This window comes from Phoxinus phoxinus (assembly GCF_949152265.1).
Source record: "Phoxinus phoxinus genome assembly, chromosome: 2".
Classification (NCBI taxonomy): domain Eukaryota; kingdom Metazoa; phylum Chordata; class Actinopteri; order Cypriniformes; family Leuciscidae; genus Phoxinus; species Phoxinus phoxinus.
In genome coordinates this window covers 5,122,904-5,143,509 of record NC_136877.1, presented here as the reverse complement: position 1 = coordinate 5,143,509, position 20,606 = coordinate 5,122,904, and the positions used below count along the sequence as shown (strand labels likewise).

Here is a 20,606-nt window from a genome sequence, read left to right as displayed (position 1 = left end):
CTTTAAGATCAGTTGGCAAAGTTCTCCATAATTGAATAAAGCAATAAAATACAACATAAGGCATAAGAATTCATGGGAACACAACACAACACAGAAAGCTGAATCATCAGATCACCTGAGCACTTGCAGATCTGCAATTCAACTCTTCTCTAAAAGTGCAGAACCTCGATTACTAAAGAGCACGAAGCCCTTGGCCCGCATTCAAAACAGCACAGCAACTAAACTCACAGCTAATCTCTGATTTAACTGTTACTGCACTTTGACATTTTGCAAATACTTTTTATCGAGAGCAACCGTGATCATTCTTCATGTAACCTGCAGTCGAACTGTGACTGTCAGGCCTTCCAACATCCTTCATCTGAGATACAGTACGAGATAAAAATGAGGATTCATTTGAAGGATTAAAGGAGAAGTAGCTGAATTGCTAAAATACTAGAATAATACTAAAAATATTCTAACGGGCCATTCCCATTCATCTGCAATCTGCTGTGAGAAGACAAAACAAACGATTGCTCCTGAACCTTGATCCTGTTTGACTATGACAGGCACACACAGTACAAATCCCAATAAATCAAAGATTATATTCAGAACGTAATTGTGCGGGTGTTTCTTCAACTTTTGTCCCACTTTTATTAAAAGTAACAATTTAAACTTTTCTGCTTTTAGTACATCGTTCATTATTGTGTAAACGAACCCTTAAAAAGTAAGTGTTTGCACTGCCTTAATTTTATTCAATTTGGAAATTTGAGAACTCTCAACAGAAAATGCTAAATTTTAAGTTGTGATAGCAATGGCAAAAAAAATTGCCTACTTTTTTGAAGTCCCACTTTTATATCCAATGAGTTGGTAATGATTAAAACTAACATCGCCCCACCCATTCAATTTATCATTGTAACCTCGCCCCAAACCCAGATTTATTTTTAAATTATGAAATCAATTAAAAACTATGATCATCTAAACAGTTAGTGAAAAAAGTCTATATTTATTGAGAACATGATATCAATATAACTTTTGCTCCATTTCCAACACAAACAACAATTTTCTAACCCAACGGTTTTCTATGAAAATGTTGAATGAAAATTTACCAAGAGACAGTGACAGAGAACAGCATTGCTTGAGATACACGTGATGTTAAAAAAAAAATGGGGAAAAAGTGGAAAATATTAAATAACTGTATTTAGTATATTCAGGACATATAAAATACTAGCTTCTCCTGTGTAACCATTGTTAGTAGAGAAATTAAACCAACAAAAAGGGTGTTTTAAGGGCTTATTTTAAAAAAAAAAAACAGGCCCAATGTGCCCCATATTTAAAAAGACACCCATTTTAATCACAATATGTAAGATCTGCAGTCTGCAGACTTTTCCACTTTCTTCAAATAGCAAAAGACTGAAGCCTCGTCACATTTCAAGGAGTTTGTATGACTTCAATGTCAAAGGAAACGGATGTTGGACAAACTTCGACTGGCACACAACACATTTTCCGCTAGATAAATAACGTTACGTTACAAAACTTGTTGCTGGCTTGTTTATCGTGCCTTATATTCTGGATTGAAACCCGTTACAAACATAGTTCGTGGCTTAATCGCCATAGTGACACCAAAGTAACCTATTGAAATATCGAAATCCACTTACTCGTCGTTGTTTTGATCTTCTCCCGTTATGCACTCGATGTCCCGCGTCGTCAAACTCTCCTGGAGTTCCTCCTCACTGTGAATGTGATGTGAAGCGGTTTATCTCCCGTACATTTACATGCAGACTGCGTTCAAGAGCGAGAAAAACGCCATGTGAATAAAAGTTGACACCGCTCGCTCAGACTCCTTCCCTTTCTTCTGCCATGGCAACCGAGCGGCGAAATAATATCTCCCATAAACATTTACCAGGAGGCAGGATCATGGAGAAACACTTCCAACAGGTTGTTTTTAGCAAACAGGCCCATCATCTACAGTAACTCATAACGTTTATTCCAGCAATAGCACCGGGCAGGCGTGTATGAGTGTCTTCACGGATGAAATTAGATGCTGGGGCTTCGCATTATGCCCATTGATCCAATTACACGGGGTTAACCCTTTCGGGTTCAAAGGACTACAAACGCGAAATATTTTAGTACTTGCACTTGTAGGGTTTTATATACTTGTATCTTCTGCGTTAAGTAAATACTGATTGATTATTAATGTAACTACTAAGGATAAAATAATATTTGAGATGTGTAACGTTACTGTCACTTCACTTAGTGATAATAAGAGCAACAGCGCCATCTCTAGACTGAGAAGAGGATTACTTATTTTTATGTTTTGTGTTATGTTATGTTATGTTTTTTATTTATATTTTTTTATTGCACTTCAAACATACAGTCAATGTACAATCAGAACTGCGATATATACAAATAGAAAAAAAAGACGGAGGATATTCGTTCTCAACTGAACGTGATGACGCGTTGTAACGGTCATGGCATAAATCCTGCAAAGTTTTTTATATTTTCATTTATTTTATTTTATGTATGTACATTTATAACACTATACTTTTTATTATATTATATTTTCATCAAATTACAAGAAAAAAAAACTAGTTAATTTACGCTGCTATGTACACGAAAAACGCCAAGGAAAAACGTTTCCGGTTTTAGTACGTTCGTTGTCATGTAAACGTATAATTAAAAAGTAAGTGTTTGCGCTGCCTTAAAATTTTAATTACAGTCAATTTGGATATTTGAGTTATCTAAAAAAAAAATCATGTTGTCACACTATATGGCCGGGGGTAATTTGTCACAACATAACCTGCCTTAAACAGCCAATTTCAATATTAAATCTAATATGAAACATAAAATGTAACATACAACAAAATAAACCATTGTTTTTAGTCAGTAAATATTGCGATTATTAATAAATGTTGCTCTTTTGCAACGAATTATGTAATAAATCTATAACATTTATTACACATCTTCCATTTCCATAAATGTGAGGGAGACGCAACTGAAATATATAGAGTAACGTTAGTACTGAATGAAAAAGTATTAGAATAATAAATAAAAAAAGTGTCATTTTTTAGACGACACTTTTGACAGCTTAGTAAAATCAATATAGCACAAATCACATAGCAAACAGATGTAAAATATACAACCAAATTATATGCTTTCATAACATTTTAGATTTATGTTTAGATGTTAAACTCTTTATTCATATGCGCCATTTCTTAATATTTAAAACAAATCCACCAGGAGGTGCTACACACAACATTATAACTTGTAGAGTAGCCACTAATAAAAGTCTGTCAAGTTTGGGTCTCTTAATTTAATGTCTCCAGTGATTTAAACTCAATTGGTGCTAATAACAAGAGATAATAGATGAGATTATGACAGGGTATGACAGTTCATGTGTTCATCATCCCAGTGTAGTTTATCAGAGTAGGCCTATGTTGTTCAAGTTCATATGCGTGCATATTATTAAAAGTATGTGCTTAAAACTTATATACACATAAGGCCTAATGAATTCTTCAGAAATGTGCTTTTTTTGCTTAGTTGTACAGATAATTTGGATGATGCCACCATAAAAGTCTTAATATATTGCATACAAAATTGACAATTTTTCAAAGACAGGAATCATATGAGTGTGTCAAGCAGTTTAATCCTTGTAGTTTTTTGTAATATCCCTTTAATTAGCAAAATACAGGTCGAAATTAGAATTGGTTTCTGGCAGAGCAAACATGGGCTATTTAGCAACAGATTTTTTATAAATTGTGTAATGTTTTGTCACGTTGGTTTGTCTCGTTTTTATTTTATTTATCTTATCCTGATCATTTAAAAAAAAAAATCTCATCCTCACAAAATTACAAAAATCGTGGAGAAATTATATATTTACAATTTTATAAGATGTTCGATTAATTTCATGTTTACATCCTCATCATGGCTAACTATTTAGCCAGCTTCATGTTCGTTGACACAATGTAAATAATCAATATTTAATTACGCTTAAGTACCAACAGCTCTAACAGATCATATTTCCGAAAGTCTGGTATAACCTTTTCTTAATAAAAACGACAACACTGGCAAATCAGTTGTTTAAACGTTACACAATTCAAAATGTACGACCTAACAGAAATGATCGCAGGGACTTTTGTTTTGAAATCTCCTCAGAGTCCGAGAGCGGAAGTCATTGGCGACAGCAGCGAAAGGTTCACGTTACTTGAGGAACACTAAAGAAAGGAGGAAAAGCGGGTAGCGGGATATCAACACTGAATTTATTCAGAAAAGGCGTCATATAATCTACATACGCTGGTATCTCACTATTCATCTCCCCTCTGAAGTCCCCTGGCGAAGTTCATCGTGGAAGTGAGTGAAAGAAATAATAAGGCTGCTATAGCTAACGAGCTAAAGGTGTTTGTCAGCCTGTGTTAGCTCCATTAGTTCATATTGGTTAGCTAATCCCGTTTATAATTAACGGTAATCTTGATTGATCGATGGAGGCTGTGATCTGTATTCAGGGTTTGAACAATAACTGCGCATCACGACTCGCCCTGTGGCTCATATTAGCGACATAAATTAATAACCCCATCTCTGTTTGGATGTGATATGGATCGATATCTGACCAACGCGATTGATTATGAAGAAATCAGTTAAATATATTGGTGCTATAGACAGGCTGGCAGGTGATTTGTGTAATATCGTGTTCCTCATTCCTGTTATAAGGACTGAACAGTGAACACTGTGGTTTCTGGCCCGCAGCAGGAGGAAAAGCTCATTCAATGTCGTAAGACGGCTTTATTAATTTATTTAACGTTAGTCTCTATATTGGTTTACGTTTATTTGATTAGATTACATATACGGAGACAGGTGTTGTTTAATATTTAAAGTTTTCGTTTATTATTATTACTATTTTTTTAGTAGGCTTTTGTCTTGACTGAGGGACCATAGAGGATCCATTATACACACACACACACACACACACACATATCAGAGGACTGGGGAAAGATGCGAACTTAAAGGGCTAGTTCACCCCCAAAAAATGGATACAATTCTGTAAATATTCGTTTTTCTGTAGAGCTTAACCCCAGAATTACAGCCTTAGTAGCCATTCACTTTCATTACATCTTTTTATTTAATACTTTTGTGGCTGCCAATTCCTAACATAACACCTCTTTTTGTTTTTCACTGTAGAAATTAGGCTAAGTCATACATGTTTTGATCAACATAATGTTAAGATGTAGTAAATATGTCAGTATTTAATGTTTTTGGGTGAGCTCTTCCTTTTATAATCTCGCTTGAATGTCAATGTCACCACTCATTGCTTTCATTGGACATTTATTTGAGGCCTTGTTTAGAAATGTTAATTGTATTTGTTCATACAGTCCCGATTCTTCAGTCAGTATTATCAGATTATGATTATTAAATATGTATATTTAGCTAGTTTGTAACAGATGGCGCTTGTAGCTTGACTACAGTCATGAATTGTATGTAGATTTCTAATATTTATCTTTACGGCTCACTTTAATGTGTATGAGGATAGGGAATTTCACACCACAACTATAATTATAATGGCACTATTTTTCTTCCGTCTTATGAATGATAAAATCATTGACCGAATCAGAATCCAGCCTTGTTCACACAAAATACAGTAACTATAATGATAACTATATTACCGGGCGGTCACCAAAATAAATAATAGGCCAACTATTCTTAACAGCAATGTATTTGAAGTATAAAAAATGAAGAGATGAGAGTCTCATGAATTGACAACTGTTTATTTATTGGCAAGCAACATGTGTAACATATAGAGGTGATGAGGAACAGTTTATACCTTAACCAATATAGCATTCCTGTAAAGAAATCAACAAAGTAATCAAAACCACTTCATAGTCTTCACTGTAAATGAAATATAGATAACAACACAGGCATCGGGAATATTAAGCTGCTGTCACTTTAAGAGTGAATGCACGGATCCAATAAACTGATACACATACAACAGTGTTTAAGTGAATACCGCTAATAAACATTGTTTTTTATTAGCATTTTTTGTTGTTGTTCTTAGTGTGAACGGGCCTTAAATCAATCTATGTGCGAATAGGTTTTGTCTTCTGTATTCGCTGATTCTCTCAACCATTGCTTTTGATTTGAGATATTAAAGATTTTACCCATAAAGCACGGAGTGGTTCAGGGAAGCGTTTCCTCGCTGCTTGTGTCACAATAGGAATCCCTCCCTGATGCCCGGCTTCCTCCTGAGCTAATCTCTTTTCAAAAGGTTAATGATTTGAGATGAGTCTTCTAATGGATACAGCATATTGCATTAGTGCTGCATCACCGATAATCACCAATAATGATGCTGTGCTTGGGCATTAGAGATACGTCAAAACGTATATGCATGCACACTTATGGGCTTAGCTTTTGTTTAAATTCAACCACTATTGTCTATTGTTTATCTCATCATGGCTGAGATTCAGGCAGTTGACATCACAATAGATCTGTATGTGATATAGGTCAGTTACAAACGCTTCACTCTGTTTGTTTAGGCCTTTGCTTTATTCATACACATATTTGTATTCTACTTGAAGATTTTTCTACTTTGAGGCGTATTGCTAGATCTTAGTCCTGTTGTGTTGGGTTTTATGTAGCCAGATCTGCCTTCGATTGTGTCTGATTGCTTGAACGATAATTCTGTGTCAGACTTTTGTTGTTTCTCAGATGTTTTTAAGTTTGTAAGTGACCCATATCCATCATCCGTGCATGCCCACATTTATAAAAACCACAACATCATGTGCTCTGCAATGCAAGCGTGCATAGCACTGTATTTGCTGGAAAGTCCCTCATGTATGTTTAGCCCAAAACCAAAATTTGGTAATTGAATAAATACTGTATGTTGTTTAGGGTTTCGTGTTCTCGGGTGGAAAAGTAAACCAGTCATAGGAAAGTTCTTTGAGCAACAAGATATTTTATCAAAACAGATTTTAGATATTGCTACAGTAGCATTTTATTTATTTTTGTTCAAAATGAAGTGTCACGCTTCTGACAAGTTTGTCGTAGCTCATCCAAAACGCACAATCAAATAAGCAATTAGGGCTGTCTCTAATGATTGGTCGATTATTTTGACAATTAAGTCAATCGGATAAAAACATTTTTTTTTGTGGTACTACAATTAGACCTAAATGACTTAAAATACGTATAACAACAACAAGGCAATAAGAATTGGTTCAAATAAAGTATCAAAAGCTAGTATGTTTTTATTAACAACACTAATATAAACAATCAACTCATGTACATTATTTATTATAAAAAAAAAAAAAATTGTTTGAATTTCATAATAAAATCAACAGAATTTTAAAGTTGAGTCTTTGCTTCGTATTAAAAGTAACAAAGCTTTTTGTGATTATTGGATAGCAGGTGCTCTACAGATGTTTTATTTCCGCATCGACAGAAAACCGCACCGACTAAGGCCATGTCCACACTAGGGGTTGCACGACTACTGATTTCTGCTAGTCGGTTTCTTATCAAAACAATACTCGAGTTACTCGACTACTCGTGGTTCATGCTACTGTAAATGAAAAGACATGAAATAGTTCTTATCAATAAATGTTTATTAATTTCATAGCCTAATGCAACAATAAAGTAATGCAAAAACATTATAATTATGACATGTAACAGAAATGTACGTGTTAAAATAAAAATTAATAGAAAGTAACGGCTAACGCAATAATTACGCGTCATTCAAAAATTATAAACCGTTTGATAAAACAAATTAAAACTTCAGTAAAACAGTTTAAACGGTTCATTTTTAAAACATTAGTAAAACAGTTAAAACGGTTCATTTAATCACAGAGTACATTTCATTTAATCATTTTATATTTACCAAATTATCAACAGTAATAACGGTAATAACAAGAAGTATCTTACTTCAATTGTCTTGAAAGTTTATAGACTAACAGAAGTCATCGTCACTATTGTCCTCTCGCCACCACACGCAGTCTTTGGTCGAGCTCGTGGATCGCTGGTTTCCATTTAGAAATACAAGCGCATTGACGTGAGAGGGATGCAGGCTTGATCTTTGCCTTGTGACGGTGTTGCCGGCCAAGGAAAAAACTCTTTCACTTGGTGTACTGGTGGCAGGGACAGCAAGATACGATTTAGCCAGCTTGGATAGCCGAGGAAACCGGCGTTCATTACATGCCCACCATCCGATTTTAAATTAATTTGTTTTCATAGAGAGCGCGGTTCATGGTGGTTGCATAGCATATGTGAACGGCCCCTTACAGAGTTGGCAAATTACAATATTTATGTCATCCTTGATTAAATACTTCCACACATCTGATGTGTGGTGTTTGTTGGTGACGTTCGCTATTTTCAATTCATTTATGGATATTGCACGCTCGAGTAGTCGATTGTTTTCGACAGCTCCGAGTAGTGGTTGAAGTAGTCGATCTCTCGACTACTCGACTAGTCCGTGCAACCCCTAGTCCACACTAATAGCCTACGTCTTCGTTTGAAAAGGTATATTTTTCTCTCCGGTTTGGCCTTCCGTCCACACTGAGACGGCGTTTTTATTAATGAAAGCGAAGCTTTTTTTGAAAACGCACTCCAAAGTCGATACATTTGAAAACGCCGCTTTCACGCTGTAATGTGTGCCGGTGCTATTTAAAAACGATGACGTAAATTTAGTCATGTGACGCATATTGTACCAATAGATATTCATGTTTATACCAGTATTGTGCGTGTTATGTGCTATTCACTTTCACGCTGTTGCTAAAAATATTTTACATCGCACACTCTTCATATCACAGTCCTGCAAAGATGACAAAGTTTACTCGCATTTCTTTTGTGTGGTTTTACGCATGCACAGTAAAGGTGAATTTAGCGTTTTCAGGCGTTTTTAAAAAGTTTCTCATCCATGCGGAAATGTCAGAAAACGCTAGTGTGGACGGAGAGCGCTTATAAACGAAAACGCCGTTTTCAAATGTCTCCGGATTAATGTAGACGTAGCCTAAGAGATTTTAGATTTAAGAAATCATGTCATAACCGATTGAAATTGAGTAGGCTAATTAATAGTGTCAATCCAGAGCTGGTGTCCACACAGCTGAAATGTTTAACTTGATGTAGCTTATCCACGTTGTGAGCACGAAATAGACACTGAACACGGTCAAAGCGTGCCATCGGAGAAGTGCCAATTAAACGTCTGTTTCAGTCACTGTCTGATTTCAGCCACTGTCTGATTTCAGCCCTTCAAAACCGAAGGAAATGTCAAACATTTCTGTGCATCCCTAATAATAGTTATTTACAAATATTGCTATTATTATTGGCACACTATACGTCAGATTTTAAAGGTGATAAATGCAACAAAAAGCGCACTTTTCTAAGAAATATTCATATTTAGCATTATACATTTGCTCTCACTGTCGGCCAAATGTTCTGTTGGCTGAATGCATGATTAGAAAGAAAATTGGCTGATTTTTATCTACAGCTGACCAATTATTCCACCCCTTGATGAAAGGAAACTCAAGTGTGTTATACCAGAATACCCCCTGGCAAAATATAATTTATTTAGCTGTGGCGTTACATGCACACTATATAAGTACATTTGTGTTGAATTTTGGCATTCAGTGTGAAATATTTCAGCTTTTGTGTGGTTTTTACAGTGGTCATTTAATTTTGTACATGATTTAATGAAATAATTACACATTTGAATTGTTTCTGAGGTGTAATGGTGCTCAAACGTACTCAGATTGAATGTTTCCGCCCTCAGTGTGCTGGCAGCAGTGAGCGGTTCAGCGGCAGCGGTGCCAACAGCCGTCGTCCCATGAGTTTTCTTTTGGCCTGAGCTGTCTGCTTTGGGCTCCGGCCTGGTTCGTCTGGATCTCTGTGCCTCCGGTGCCGCAGTCATGGATCACCCCAGAGAGAAGGAGGGTGAGAGGCCGGTGAGGAGCAGTAAAGTGGCCCAGGGGCGCAGCGGGCACTCGCGGCCCTCCAGCTCCGCATCCTCGGGGGTCCTCATGGTGGGACCAAACTTCAGAGTTGGCAAGAAGATCGGCTGTGGCAACTTTGGAGAGCTGAAGCTCGGTAAGGAAAGCCACTAGTGACTTAATTGATCTCCTCGGAGCAACCTGGTTCTTTGCTTAAAGAGTTAGTTCAAGCTAAAATGAAAATTAGCCCATGATTTACTCACCCTCAAGCCATCCTAGGTGTATATGACTTTCTTCTTTCAGACGAATACAATCGGAGTTATATTAAAAAAATGTCCTGGCTCTTCCAAGCTTTATAATAGCAGTGAATGGCCGCTTATTTTGTCTATCAAAGCGCATCCATCCATGATAAAAGGACATACCTTCTGAAGTATGTCAGTACTTGGTGTTGACAAATTGAATTGCAAAACTAATGTTTTCAAAGAAGATTCCTAGAACAAACCTCCCCTGATCTATAAGATATCTCCAGCCCAAAATCACACCATTGGTTGAGTTGAACTGGTTGAACCAGTTGAACTCAAACATAAAGCGGCAAAGATTCAAGCCTGGCCTGCACAATATATCAGAAATATCTCAGTATTGGCCAATATGTTTTCTGTTCGATTGGGCATTTCACACTTGAACTAGTTAACCCTGGGTCATTCTAAACCCCGGGTAAACGGAAGCCTGGGTTATCTTGCTTCATGTATCACATTGCTCATAATTTACCCAGGGTTAACAATTAATCCTGGGTATTCGTACGTTGCCGTTTCACACTCTACATTCCTAAACTCTGGGTTAACAATTTTATTTGCATGTTCGTGATCACTGAATGACACTGTCCCTTCACTCCAATTGTTGCGTTTTGTCACCATTTGACATTTTTCCCCTAAAACGCTGAATCTACTGTTTATACAATACATAGCCTAGTTTTTCTTTGACTGTACAAAGCACGTAAATATGAGGCACGCGATTGGCTGTCGTTTGCTAAGCATCTAGTCGTAACATTCTAACGGTACATTTCACACTGCACACATTTGGCACCACAATGCACTGCAACAGTGATGCTAACCCTGCTCCGGAGTAGGGTTTCATCATAACCCTGGGTAAAATCTGCTGCTAACCCAGCTTCTAATTTACTAGTGTGAAACGTTCCTTTACCCGGGGTTAAAATGGGGGTTTAGAACGACGAGAACCTGAGATTAAGTGCAGTATGAAAAGCCCTTATTAGGATGATATTGGAAGCTGATGATACCAGATACTGTTTTTATGCTAGGGCATTTCTAATCTGTTCTATCCATCTTTTCTTCTGCAATGTTTTGTTTACATATGGGGCCAGATTTACTTAGAGGAAAAATTAGCACAAGCACAATTCCCAAAAAATACGCTGATGGGAGTGGAAAGTTCTGCACATGATCTACTGACGTCACGCAAATTAAAAAACATAGACGCAGTCGGATCATTTCCATTATGACCAACACAATCTACCAAGAGCAGCGCAAATTAGTGTCTGGTTCAAGACAATTGTTAAACAATGGCTCAAATACCAGTAAATTGACTAGCGCAAACCATAGTAAATCGCATGATTAATCGAAATACTCTCCTTCAATACATTTTGCATCTGAAAGTGAAACTCCTACAAATGAATATGCAATAAGGTCAGCCGCAAAAATATCCCTATCCATACCTTTTCCGTGCAAATTTTTCATTGTGTGTCTTAAACTCTGGCAGTAGTTTTTTTTAACGCCAAAAAATAGTTTCCACTGCCGCAAGCTGTTAGTAAATCTTGCCCATACTATATATATAGCCTACTGGTTGACCAGTCAGTTTTAGATTGCGAATGGCATTGGCCTTTATGTAATGCAAAGAATTGCTGACAATTAGTAAACCCTTCACAGAAAGCACTTGGAACGCTACTTGCTAGAAGAACCTTGTGAAGTAATCCCAGAAGGTGCTCTTTGGTTGGGTTTCAAACATATAGTTTTAGGGAAAAAAAAAATTCAAGACACTTCGAGTCCAAAAAAGTAAAAAAAGCCTTTGTTCACATGTCGACACACTCTGAGGAAGGCTGAAGGCCGAATTGCATCAGTGTGCAGTATTTTAGCCATTTTTAATGTTTCTATTGTAATAGCCGTGATGTAAATAAAGGCTTTTTAACTTTTTTGGACTGGAAAAAGTTTTGATGTATTTTCTAAAAGAATTAGTGAACCCTCTTTAAATTTGCTAATAGGATTGATGACAAAATTGGTAGATTTTGGAACTGACAAAAAAATAGATCTGCTACTTTTGTTGTTCGACCAATAACCAATAATCTCATAATTGCACTTCTAGCGGTTGCTGTTGTCGTAATGGGACCCGTGTTCAAAACCGACCTGTCCCATACCAGACCCACCCCTTCACTTTCCTGTCAAAATCTCCATTAGATTTCATATCTAATAAAGGCAGAATTCCAATCATTAAAAATATTAGTATTGGCCAAAAAGTCCATATTGTTGCATCCATGTTCAAACAGTCTAATTTCAGTTGGTCACCCTTTGTTTGCTTTGTTTTTGTAGGAAAGAATCTCTATACCAATGAGTACGTTGCAATAAAGTTGGTAAGTACGTTTATATTTATTATTTTATACCCAATTGATTATATCAGTTAAAGCAGACATGGAATCAAAAGCTTGGATTGTTATAAAGTCATGGAAGTCACGTTATAAGCAAGAAAGCATAATGTATTTTAAACAGACATTTTTAGGATCCTGAAACTAAAAGAATATTAGAAAATGAAATGACAACTTGAATATATTCCTCAGATGTGCAGGAATAAATGTTTTGCTGGTTGGTGTTTGTTGTATATTGTGAATAGGGCTGGGTGGTGTTTGATTTTTTTTTTTTTTGTGCGATTCTGATTCTGCTTATCGATTCCTAATCTTATTGATTCCCAATTTTGATTCCAATAAGTAAAAAAATAATAATATTTAGATTCAATTAGGGATGGGTGATATGGCCTAAAATCCATATCGCGATATACATTGCAGCCTCTTGCGATAATGATAAATAAAAAAATCACGATAAATACAATATAATAGGACCATTTCAGAACAGGTTACATAGACCCTAAGGAAAGCCAAACTTCTAAATGTCTTTTTTTTTTTAAAGAAAGAAAGAAAGAAAGAAACGTAAAAAAAAGTATGTAGTTTTGAGAACATTTATTGTGCAAAACTGTAATTGTACAACATAATGTTGCAGATAAATAAAGTTCAAGTACACTAGCTGCAGCTGCAGAGTCTTTAACAAAGAAAAAGCTTAAAGTATTGGGTTTCTTTCCCTTAGTGCAAAGCAAACCATTCTAAAGGACACTACACTTAGGCCTAGTTAGTTTAAGTCCTTGGTTCTTAAATGCCACCCAAGATGCAGAGAGCAGGAACAACTGGTGTCTTTTTGACTGTGAAAAATAGTAGTAAAATTTAATTAAGTGCATTTATGGTGAGATTAATATATTTTCAGGTCAATCGGTGTTCATTCTGACCATGAACCATGCGAAAAAAATTACGCACTGCAAACAGAGTAGCGTTATATGTGAAACGGGCGTAGCTGGAACTGCTGCCCCACACACTCTACAGAGTTTACTGGTGCTCGTCGGACGGCTTAAATCCGAACCAAGTCTAAATAACGGTCTTTTTCACCTGCTGGTTTATTCGCTGGTAGATTGCGTTATCATCAACATGCATTATCGCGATAGTGAAATAGAATTAAAATCTCTATCATAGGCCAATTTTGTATTGTTGCTTATATTGCATATCGTTTCTATCACCCATTACTAGATTCAATCAAATTTATTCTCTTTTTGCAAAACATTTGGTCGCAGCTAAACACCATGTACTGTACTATTTACTGTATTACTACTAGGGGTGCACCGATTGATCGGCTACCGATCGCTATCAGCCGATAATCACTTTAGGAAGTTTTAAAGACGCGCGTCTGTCGTGAGAGGTATGGCATGACATTCAGCGGGACCGTCTCAATCTCTTTCCATCTCTTTCTTTATTAAACATTTTACTTTTCTTTTTCTTTTTTTACTTTACAGTACCATAATGTATTACAATTAATTATAAATGTATAAAATATAGATTCATCCTTATAAAAATTACAAAAGTTAATCAGTCAAGATCAGTAAGCGACTTTCTCTTTTTACATTTTTTATTTTATTTTTATATAACATTAATGACGCAGACGGCAGCGGGAATATTAGGCTGCTGTCACTTTAAGACTGAATGCACGAATCCAATATACTGATACACATGCGTTTCCTTTCTCAACTGTTTACGTTCACTTAAGACATAAACAACAGGGATATTTTGACAATGTTGTGTGTATTTGTCCGACATTAAAGAGAACTCAATCCAGTAATTGCGCACTATATGCGAGACGGCTTTCTGTGCTCGAGCTTCGGATGTGTGCGCAGAAAACAGTGCGCAAGTGCCGAATTAAGTTCTTTCACGTCGTCTTGTTCTTGAACTGTTTAAAATACACAATAAAATGCTCACACCGGAATCGATAAGCCTAATCAAAATGTTAATTTTATAACCAGTATCTGATTCCAGAATTTCAATCAATTTCCGAATCCCAACCCTAATTTTGAATTAACTTCAATGTATACAAATAAAAGTTTTTTAATTGAATTTGTTTTGTCTGACACTCCTAAAGGAACCTGTGAAATCGAGGGCCCCACAGCTTCATCTGGAGTACCGGTTCTACAAAACATTAGGCAGTTCTGGTAAGATTATAATCCTGTGTTTATCTCCTTTATTTACAGTGATAATATTCATTTCATGCATTTTCATCTGCTGTGTTTTATATTTTTTCGTTCAGTCAGTGTTTGCTCATTGCATCTCATCTGCATTTATCCTTAATCTTCACATGCAGGTGCATGACTTTGTTTGTACTGCACTCAGGCTTTGTGACCGGGATTTACTGTTATTTTTCTTGCTTTGAAGCCAGCATTTCCCGAGCAGGCTTTCTGAGGATGTTTCCTTTGTATTGGATTGAGGATTTTTCCCCTCTGGAGTATCTGACATGTTGAGTCATAGCTTCAGTTTTGATCTTACAGCACGGTTAGTTTTACTATGCAGTCTAGGCGTATATATTAAACTGAAATTAAAATCGCAAAATTAATGTTTTTTGCTTCACCTCCAGTGGCTGATGAATTGAGAATGGCAATGATCAGATCATGTTAAAATATATTTAGTGCCTTTAACAAAGAAATTCTTCAGCGGTTTTCCCTTGTATATTTGTCTCGGTGAATTGCCGCCTCTCTCAAAATGTCAAACCCATTCTGTTCCCTATAATTGTCATGGCTTTTGTAAGCTATTTGTACCTCATTGTTTTGCTGCTGCTTTTTTTCCCCCAACAATTTAAGTAGGTGTGACTGAGGTGCAAATGTATAAGATATGCTGAATGTCAAATCTTTTGGGGATTCAGCATTAGTTGAGTTTGCATCCATGTCTCTTTATATGTAAATTTATTACATGAAAAAATGCTGGTTGGAACAACAAGATGGCAATACATTTTCTAAAACGCACACAAAATCTTTGTTAATGTTAGTTGATAAAAATACAGTCGTTCAATGTTTCATTCATGGTAGTTTCACAGTGCATTGTGCACTAAACATAAAAATGTATTAGCAAATGTTGAAATCAAAATGAACTAAGAATAATAATCACGTTAGATGTATTGTTCATTCTTAGTGCATGCTAAATTAAGCCGCATTTACATTGCATGGTGATCCATTCAAGTGATCCAATTACGATTTTTTTTTTTTTCTTTCATGTTGGCACAGATCGGATATGACCCATGAACGTGTAAGCAGGAAAAAAGCACATGGATTCTGATATTATCTGATTGGTTTCAGGCCTCATTCATATGTAGAAATAAATCTGATGTGAATCGGATATTCCCATCAATGCGAGCAGCAGGGGCGTTGCTAGACATAAAGCTCTACTTGGGCCACAGGTCCCCCATTGTTTGTCTGAGATGGCAACAGTGACCAAAAGAGGGCGGGGCTTACCAATCAATTACCGATCAGGTCAATTAAATCTAAACTTCATATCCGAAAGAATGATTCATTGTTATCACACACAATCAAAGACAGTAGTACAGAACACAACGTGTTTATTTTCTGTGCTATACAGTGCAGCAGGCAGGGACGTTTGTTTCAAAAACACCAGGCTGGGTAGTTAGGTAACTTAGGGGGGATTCGGGGTGGTCAGGGGCATGGTCTCCCGAGAAAATTTGGATTTTTCTGACCTACATATGTGCATTTTAAGGTGTTGTAAGGCCAAAAAATTGGATGACAATAGAAGCAAATAATGAATAAAAATAAGATTATTTGTATTATTTACAAACTTTTGTTTCGTCATGTTTTCATAGCCTACCTCAATAGCGTGAAAACACCGGACTTCGGTGTGCTCAGATGTGCGCGCGCTGCAGTTGCTAGAAAACACAGACGTGCGCGGACATGGATTTCTGTCACGCGGGTCAGCTTCTGTTTTTTGGTTAAACTGCGTTGCTTTTACAAACGTTGATTGTTTTATTTCTGCGTTGCAAATTGTTAATTTCTATTGCCCTATAATATAATTTCTATTAAATACACTGACAAATAAAATACACTGCCCCAGTAAAAGGGGTCTAGCAACGCCCCTGGCGAGCAGTACGTCATTGAAAAAGTGACGGTGACGAATGTGTTATTGTATTCTTGACCTCTAAATTTGATGTTTTCATTCTGTTAATCTCACTATCTTGTAGCTTTTTTTATCTAGACATCATGTTGATGCAAGACTAGTGGTTAAACATTCGTCTGCACCTTCAACGGCTGCTGGGCTTGATCACTTCGCATTGCACTGTGATTCGAGAAGTGGTGGCTGGAGCATCACACGGTGTTGCCCTGGTGACGATGCAAATTATATGTTCCGTGTGTGGATGATGACAGGCCAGGGGGCGTGGCCTTCGACTCTGTTAAGATTCACACACAGTCATTCCTTAGTCAACATCTTCATACTCTATTTATTAGCACGATATATATCCTCAGCTGCGTCAGCAAGAAGGTGCCTTGTCATGTATACCCAGTTTCTTGGGTTTGCATTTAATAGATAGCTAGATCATCTGAAGGGGGAATTCAGCATTAGCTCCTGCATAGATTTGGATTTGCATAGATCAATCATTTCTCCTGGGTTATGCCTACGCACATTTTCTTTTGATATCTTCCAGTGCTTTTTAAAATACAGATTTTTGGCCATGCTGCATAAATACTGGTCTCTCAATATTTTTGAGGAAAGCACAGTACTTTTTTCTTTTTGGATGAATAGAAAGCTTTAAATAGACAGCATATATTTGAAATGTTTCTTGAACAGCAAATCAGCATAAGGATGATTTCTGAATCTGAAGTAATATAAAAATTGCAATATCAAAAGAATGCAACAATTAATTCTAAAATGATTTGGATGATTTTGTAGGGGAGTGAATCTGCATAGAAATTTACAAGCATAGATGAATACAATAGCTGTGTACAGGAATTGAATAATCAAATGTAAAATGACATTACATTTTTAAAGCTACAAAATTAACTTGTTTTATTTTGTTGTTTGATTAACCAGGAATATTAGGTTGCTGTCACTTTAAGACCGAATGCACAGATCCATAATGATACGCATCCGTTTTGAACCGTGGTGCCTGGTCCGTACAGATCAACTGTAATCCTATACTTGACAGCACACATCATGATGATATATCGATGGTAAAACAATATATCGTGCAGCCCTATTCTGAAGGATCATGTGACACTGAAGACTGGAGTAATGATGCTGAAAATTCAGCTTTGCATCACAGGAATGCATTACATTTTAACAGGCTATATATTCAAATAGAAAAAAGTTATTTTTAAATTTTAATGATATTTCACAATATAAAACTGTTTTTACTGTATTTTGACTGAATAAATGCAGCCTTGGTGAGCATAAGAAAATTATTCCAAACATTTGACCGGTAGTGGAAAAATGCTAATCACTGATTTGATGATATTCTTTTGTTAGCTGGAATTTTGACATTGCAAAGCTTTTTTTAATCTGCTAAAAGAAATGTAATTATGCAGTGACATGATTAAATACTGTGGAGACTGCAAATTAGTATCATGGCAAATGCTTCTCTTGGTCAACTGAAGAACTGAACTGAAAAAAGCTGAATTTGACTAATCTAAACTGATTAGTGTCTGTGTAGAGAACTGTATTACTACAGTGAAATCCACTATCACCTCCACCATGTCCTAAGCCAATACATTAAATGATGTTACGTTAGTATCATAGTGTTTTTACTGATCAAGCGGATGTGTTTGTAATGTAGTTCAGGGGCATGTTGGGCCGGAAAAGGGTGGCGACGGCAGCAGCTGATCAATAATTCAGCGCACAGCACAGCTAGCATCTATATGAGCATCTCAGTAAACCTCTGTAAGCCTATATCTCGGCTGGTATATGCAGGGATGTGTGTGCAAGTCTTTTTTGCTGTGTATAGATGTCGTCTTGTGCAGTATCTGGGACAGAAGAATGCAGACCGTGCTTCTCCGCACATGTCCTCCAGCTGGGTTTGTGTCTCAGTGATGAATCAGCACTTCAGGAAAGGTGGCACTCTGACCACAAGCGTTTCCAGGATGTTCACTTAGCGCTGTTATCGTATGACGTCTGAAAAGCAGTCGGCTGATTAAAATGCCTGGCAGCCGAGCTTATGTAACTCTACACCGGTGCCTTGCTCAGCTCCTTGAGCACCACGCTGGAGTAATACCGAATCAGCAGGGTCCCACATAAACTCTGATATCCTAACCCCTCACAGAGGCTGCTGGGATACAGTAGCAGACTTTGCTTTATAGAGAGAGATTTTAAAGTGCCCCTATAATCCATTCAAGGTCAAAAACACTCTCAATTGAGTGGATCCTAAACGCCCCCCTTTCTGAGAGCCTACTGAGCTCTGATTGGTCAGATGGTCAGTCTGTTGTGATTGGTCTGCTCTGATTGGTGAGACGGTCAGTCTGTTGTGATTGGTCTGGTCAGATGGTCAGTCTGTTGTGATTGGTCTACTCTGCTTTGATTGGTCAGATGGCCCAGTCTGTTTTGATTGGTCTACTCTGCTCTGATTGGTCAGATGGCCCAGTCTGTTGTGATTGGTCTGCTCTGATTGGTGAGACGGTCAGTCTGTTGTGATTGGTCTGGTCAGATGGTCAGTCTGTTGTGATTGGTCTACTCTGCTTTGATTGGTCAGATGGCCCAGTCTGTTTTGATTGGTCTACTCTGCTCTGATTGGTCAGATGGCCCAGTCTGTTGTGATTGGTCTGCTCTGATTGGTCAGATGGCCCAGTCTGTTGTGATTGGTCTGCTCTGATTGGTCAGATGGTCAGTCTGTTGTGATTGGTCTACTCTGCTCTGATTGGGCAGATGGCCCAGTCAGTGATTGGTTGACCGCTTACAGCACATGTCAGAAACTAATCGCTCATGAACATTTCTGAATTTCAGCTCGGGATCTTCCTCATCACTTGATACACAGTGAAACAAACCGTAACAATGGCGTCGGTTGTACCGTATCACTTCGAGTCCTCATCCTTTGGAAGGGCATGCAAAGTGGATTTGCTTTCACAGCGCATAAAACGAGCTAACCAAATTCTTCCAGTCTCCGCTACAGTATTTGAGGGCGGGGCAAAGTAGACGCTGTTCGCAGGCAGCCAATGAAGACCATAGGTGGGCATTATGTAAATTTGTTACAAACCTATATAGGTTCGAACAGGAAGTAAGAATGGAATTACTGACGCCTCGTGTCAGGCAGTTCAGAATTGCTTATTCCATTTGGGAGACAATAACTTTATTTATCGTGCACTTTGAACTGTGAAACTTTGTAGATCTATTACTCTCACAATCAGCTTTATTACACACTACATGAAAGATAATATATTATAATTTAATAAAGTTAAGCACATTTAATCTACAGTCAGGCCATTGTATCCATTTCTTGGGGAGCATGTTTGTTTGCTAGACCCCGAAAAGAAAGGACCAAAGGAAGTGAGGCACTGGGTGTTCAGGTGAAGATGCTATTGTGACTGTAGCATGAAATCCTGAGGATGTGCTTCCCCTTACGTCCTGAACTGTGCAACCCGAGCCCGGAGGTCTACCCTCCCCCAGGCACGGCTGCAAGCTCTTACACGCCGTCAGGCCCATCGTGGCTACTGGGAGAGATTATTCATTTTCATGGACTGTTGGAATTTGTTGTTTTATTACAAATGATTTAAAAAGTCCCAGTGTGACATAGGGGTGCCAGTGTTTTGACCGTTGTCCCTTTTTAAATAATTAGAATTAGGACTTCAATGATCAAGTGATTAAAACTAAGTCCCTTTAAGACAAGTCATTTCTGTCGGCGGCCATCTTTGAAACGCCTCTCGGGCATGCAAGTGCAGCTCCTATCTCTTTGAATGGGGATGGGGTAACATCAAACTCTCCAAAACTGTTCGCCAAACTTACGATTAAATCTCAGATGTTAAAATCACCAATGAAATCAGACAACAACTGTCTCATAAATGTACTCTCTAAATGCTCGAATAATGACAGAAAATTAAATTTTTCAGGCTGGATGAAGCTAATGCGCAGTGGATACGCACGTCTGGCTGTTTCCA

The 20,606-nt window shown here is 37.3% G+C and overlaps 2 protein-coding genes across 12 annotated transcripts in view; one reads left to right on the top strand and one right to left on the bottom strand.

Annotated features, from left to right (window-relative positions):
• Positions 1-2,261, bottom strand: part of pacsin3 (protein kinase C and casein kinase substrate in neurons 3) — a 44,984-nt gene extending 42,723 nt beyond the window's left edge. For 2 of the 6 annotated variants that reach the window (XM_079605467.1, XM_079605468.1), the window contains exon 1: positions 1,635-2,049. The gene's annotated coding sequence lies outside the window, so the exon portion shown is untranslated. Of the gene's footprint in view, positions 1-1,634 lie in introns of all 6 variants that reach the window. The other 4 variants (XM_079605464.1, XM_079605462.1, XM_079605470.1 and 1 more) reach the window with 4 other exon arrangements.
• A 1,868-nt stretch (positions 2,262-4,129) lies between these two features.
• The window catches only part of csnk1g1 (casein kinase 1, gamma 1), a 49,838-nt gene continuing 33,361 nt past the window's right edge, over positions 4,130-20,606 (top strand). For all 6 annotated transcript variants that reach the window (XR_013794362.1, XM_079583809.1, XM_079583811.1 and 3 more), the window contains exons 1-4: positions 4,130-4,326; positions 9,722-10,035; positions 12,473-12,513; positions 14,612-14,681. Coding sequence is in view for 5 of the 6 variants with exons in the window: in XM_079583809.1 (XP_079439935.1) it covers positions 9,858-10,035; positions 12,473-12,513; positions 14,612-14,681 (289 nt within the window). In the remaining variant the exon portion in view is untranslated. The remainder of the gene's footprint in view (positions 4,327-9,721; positions 10,036-12,472; positions 12,514-14,611; positions 14,682-20,606) is intronic.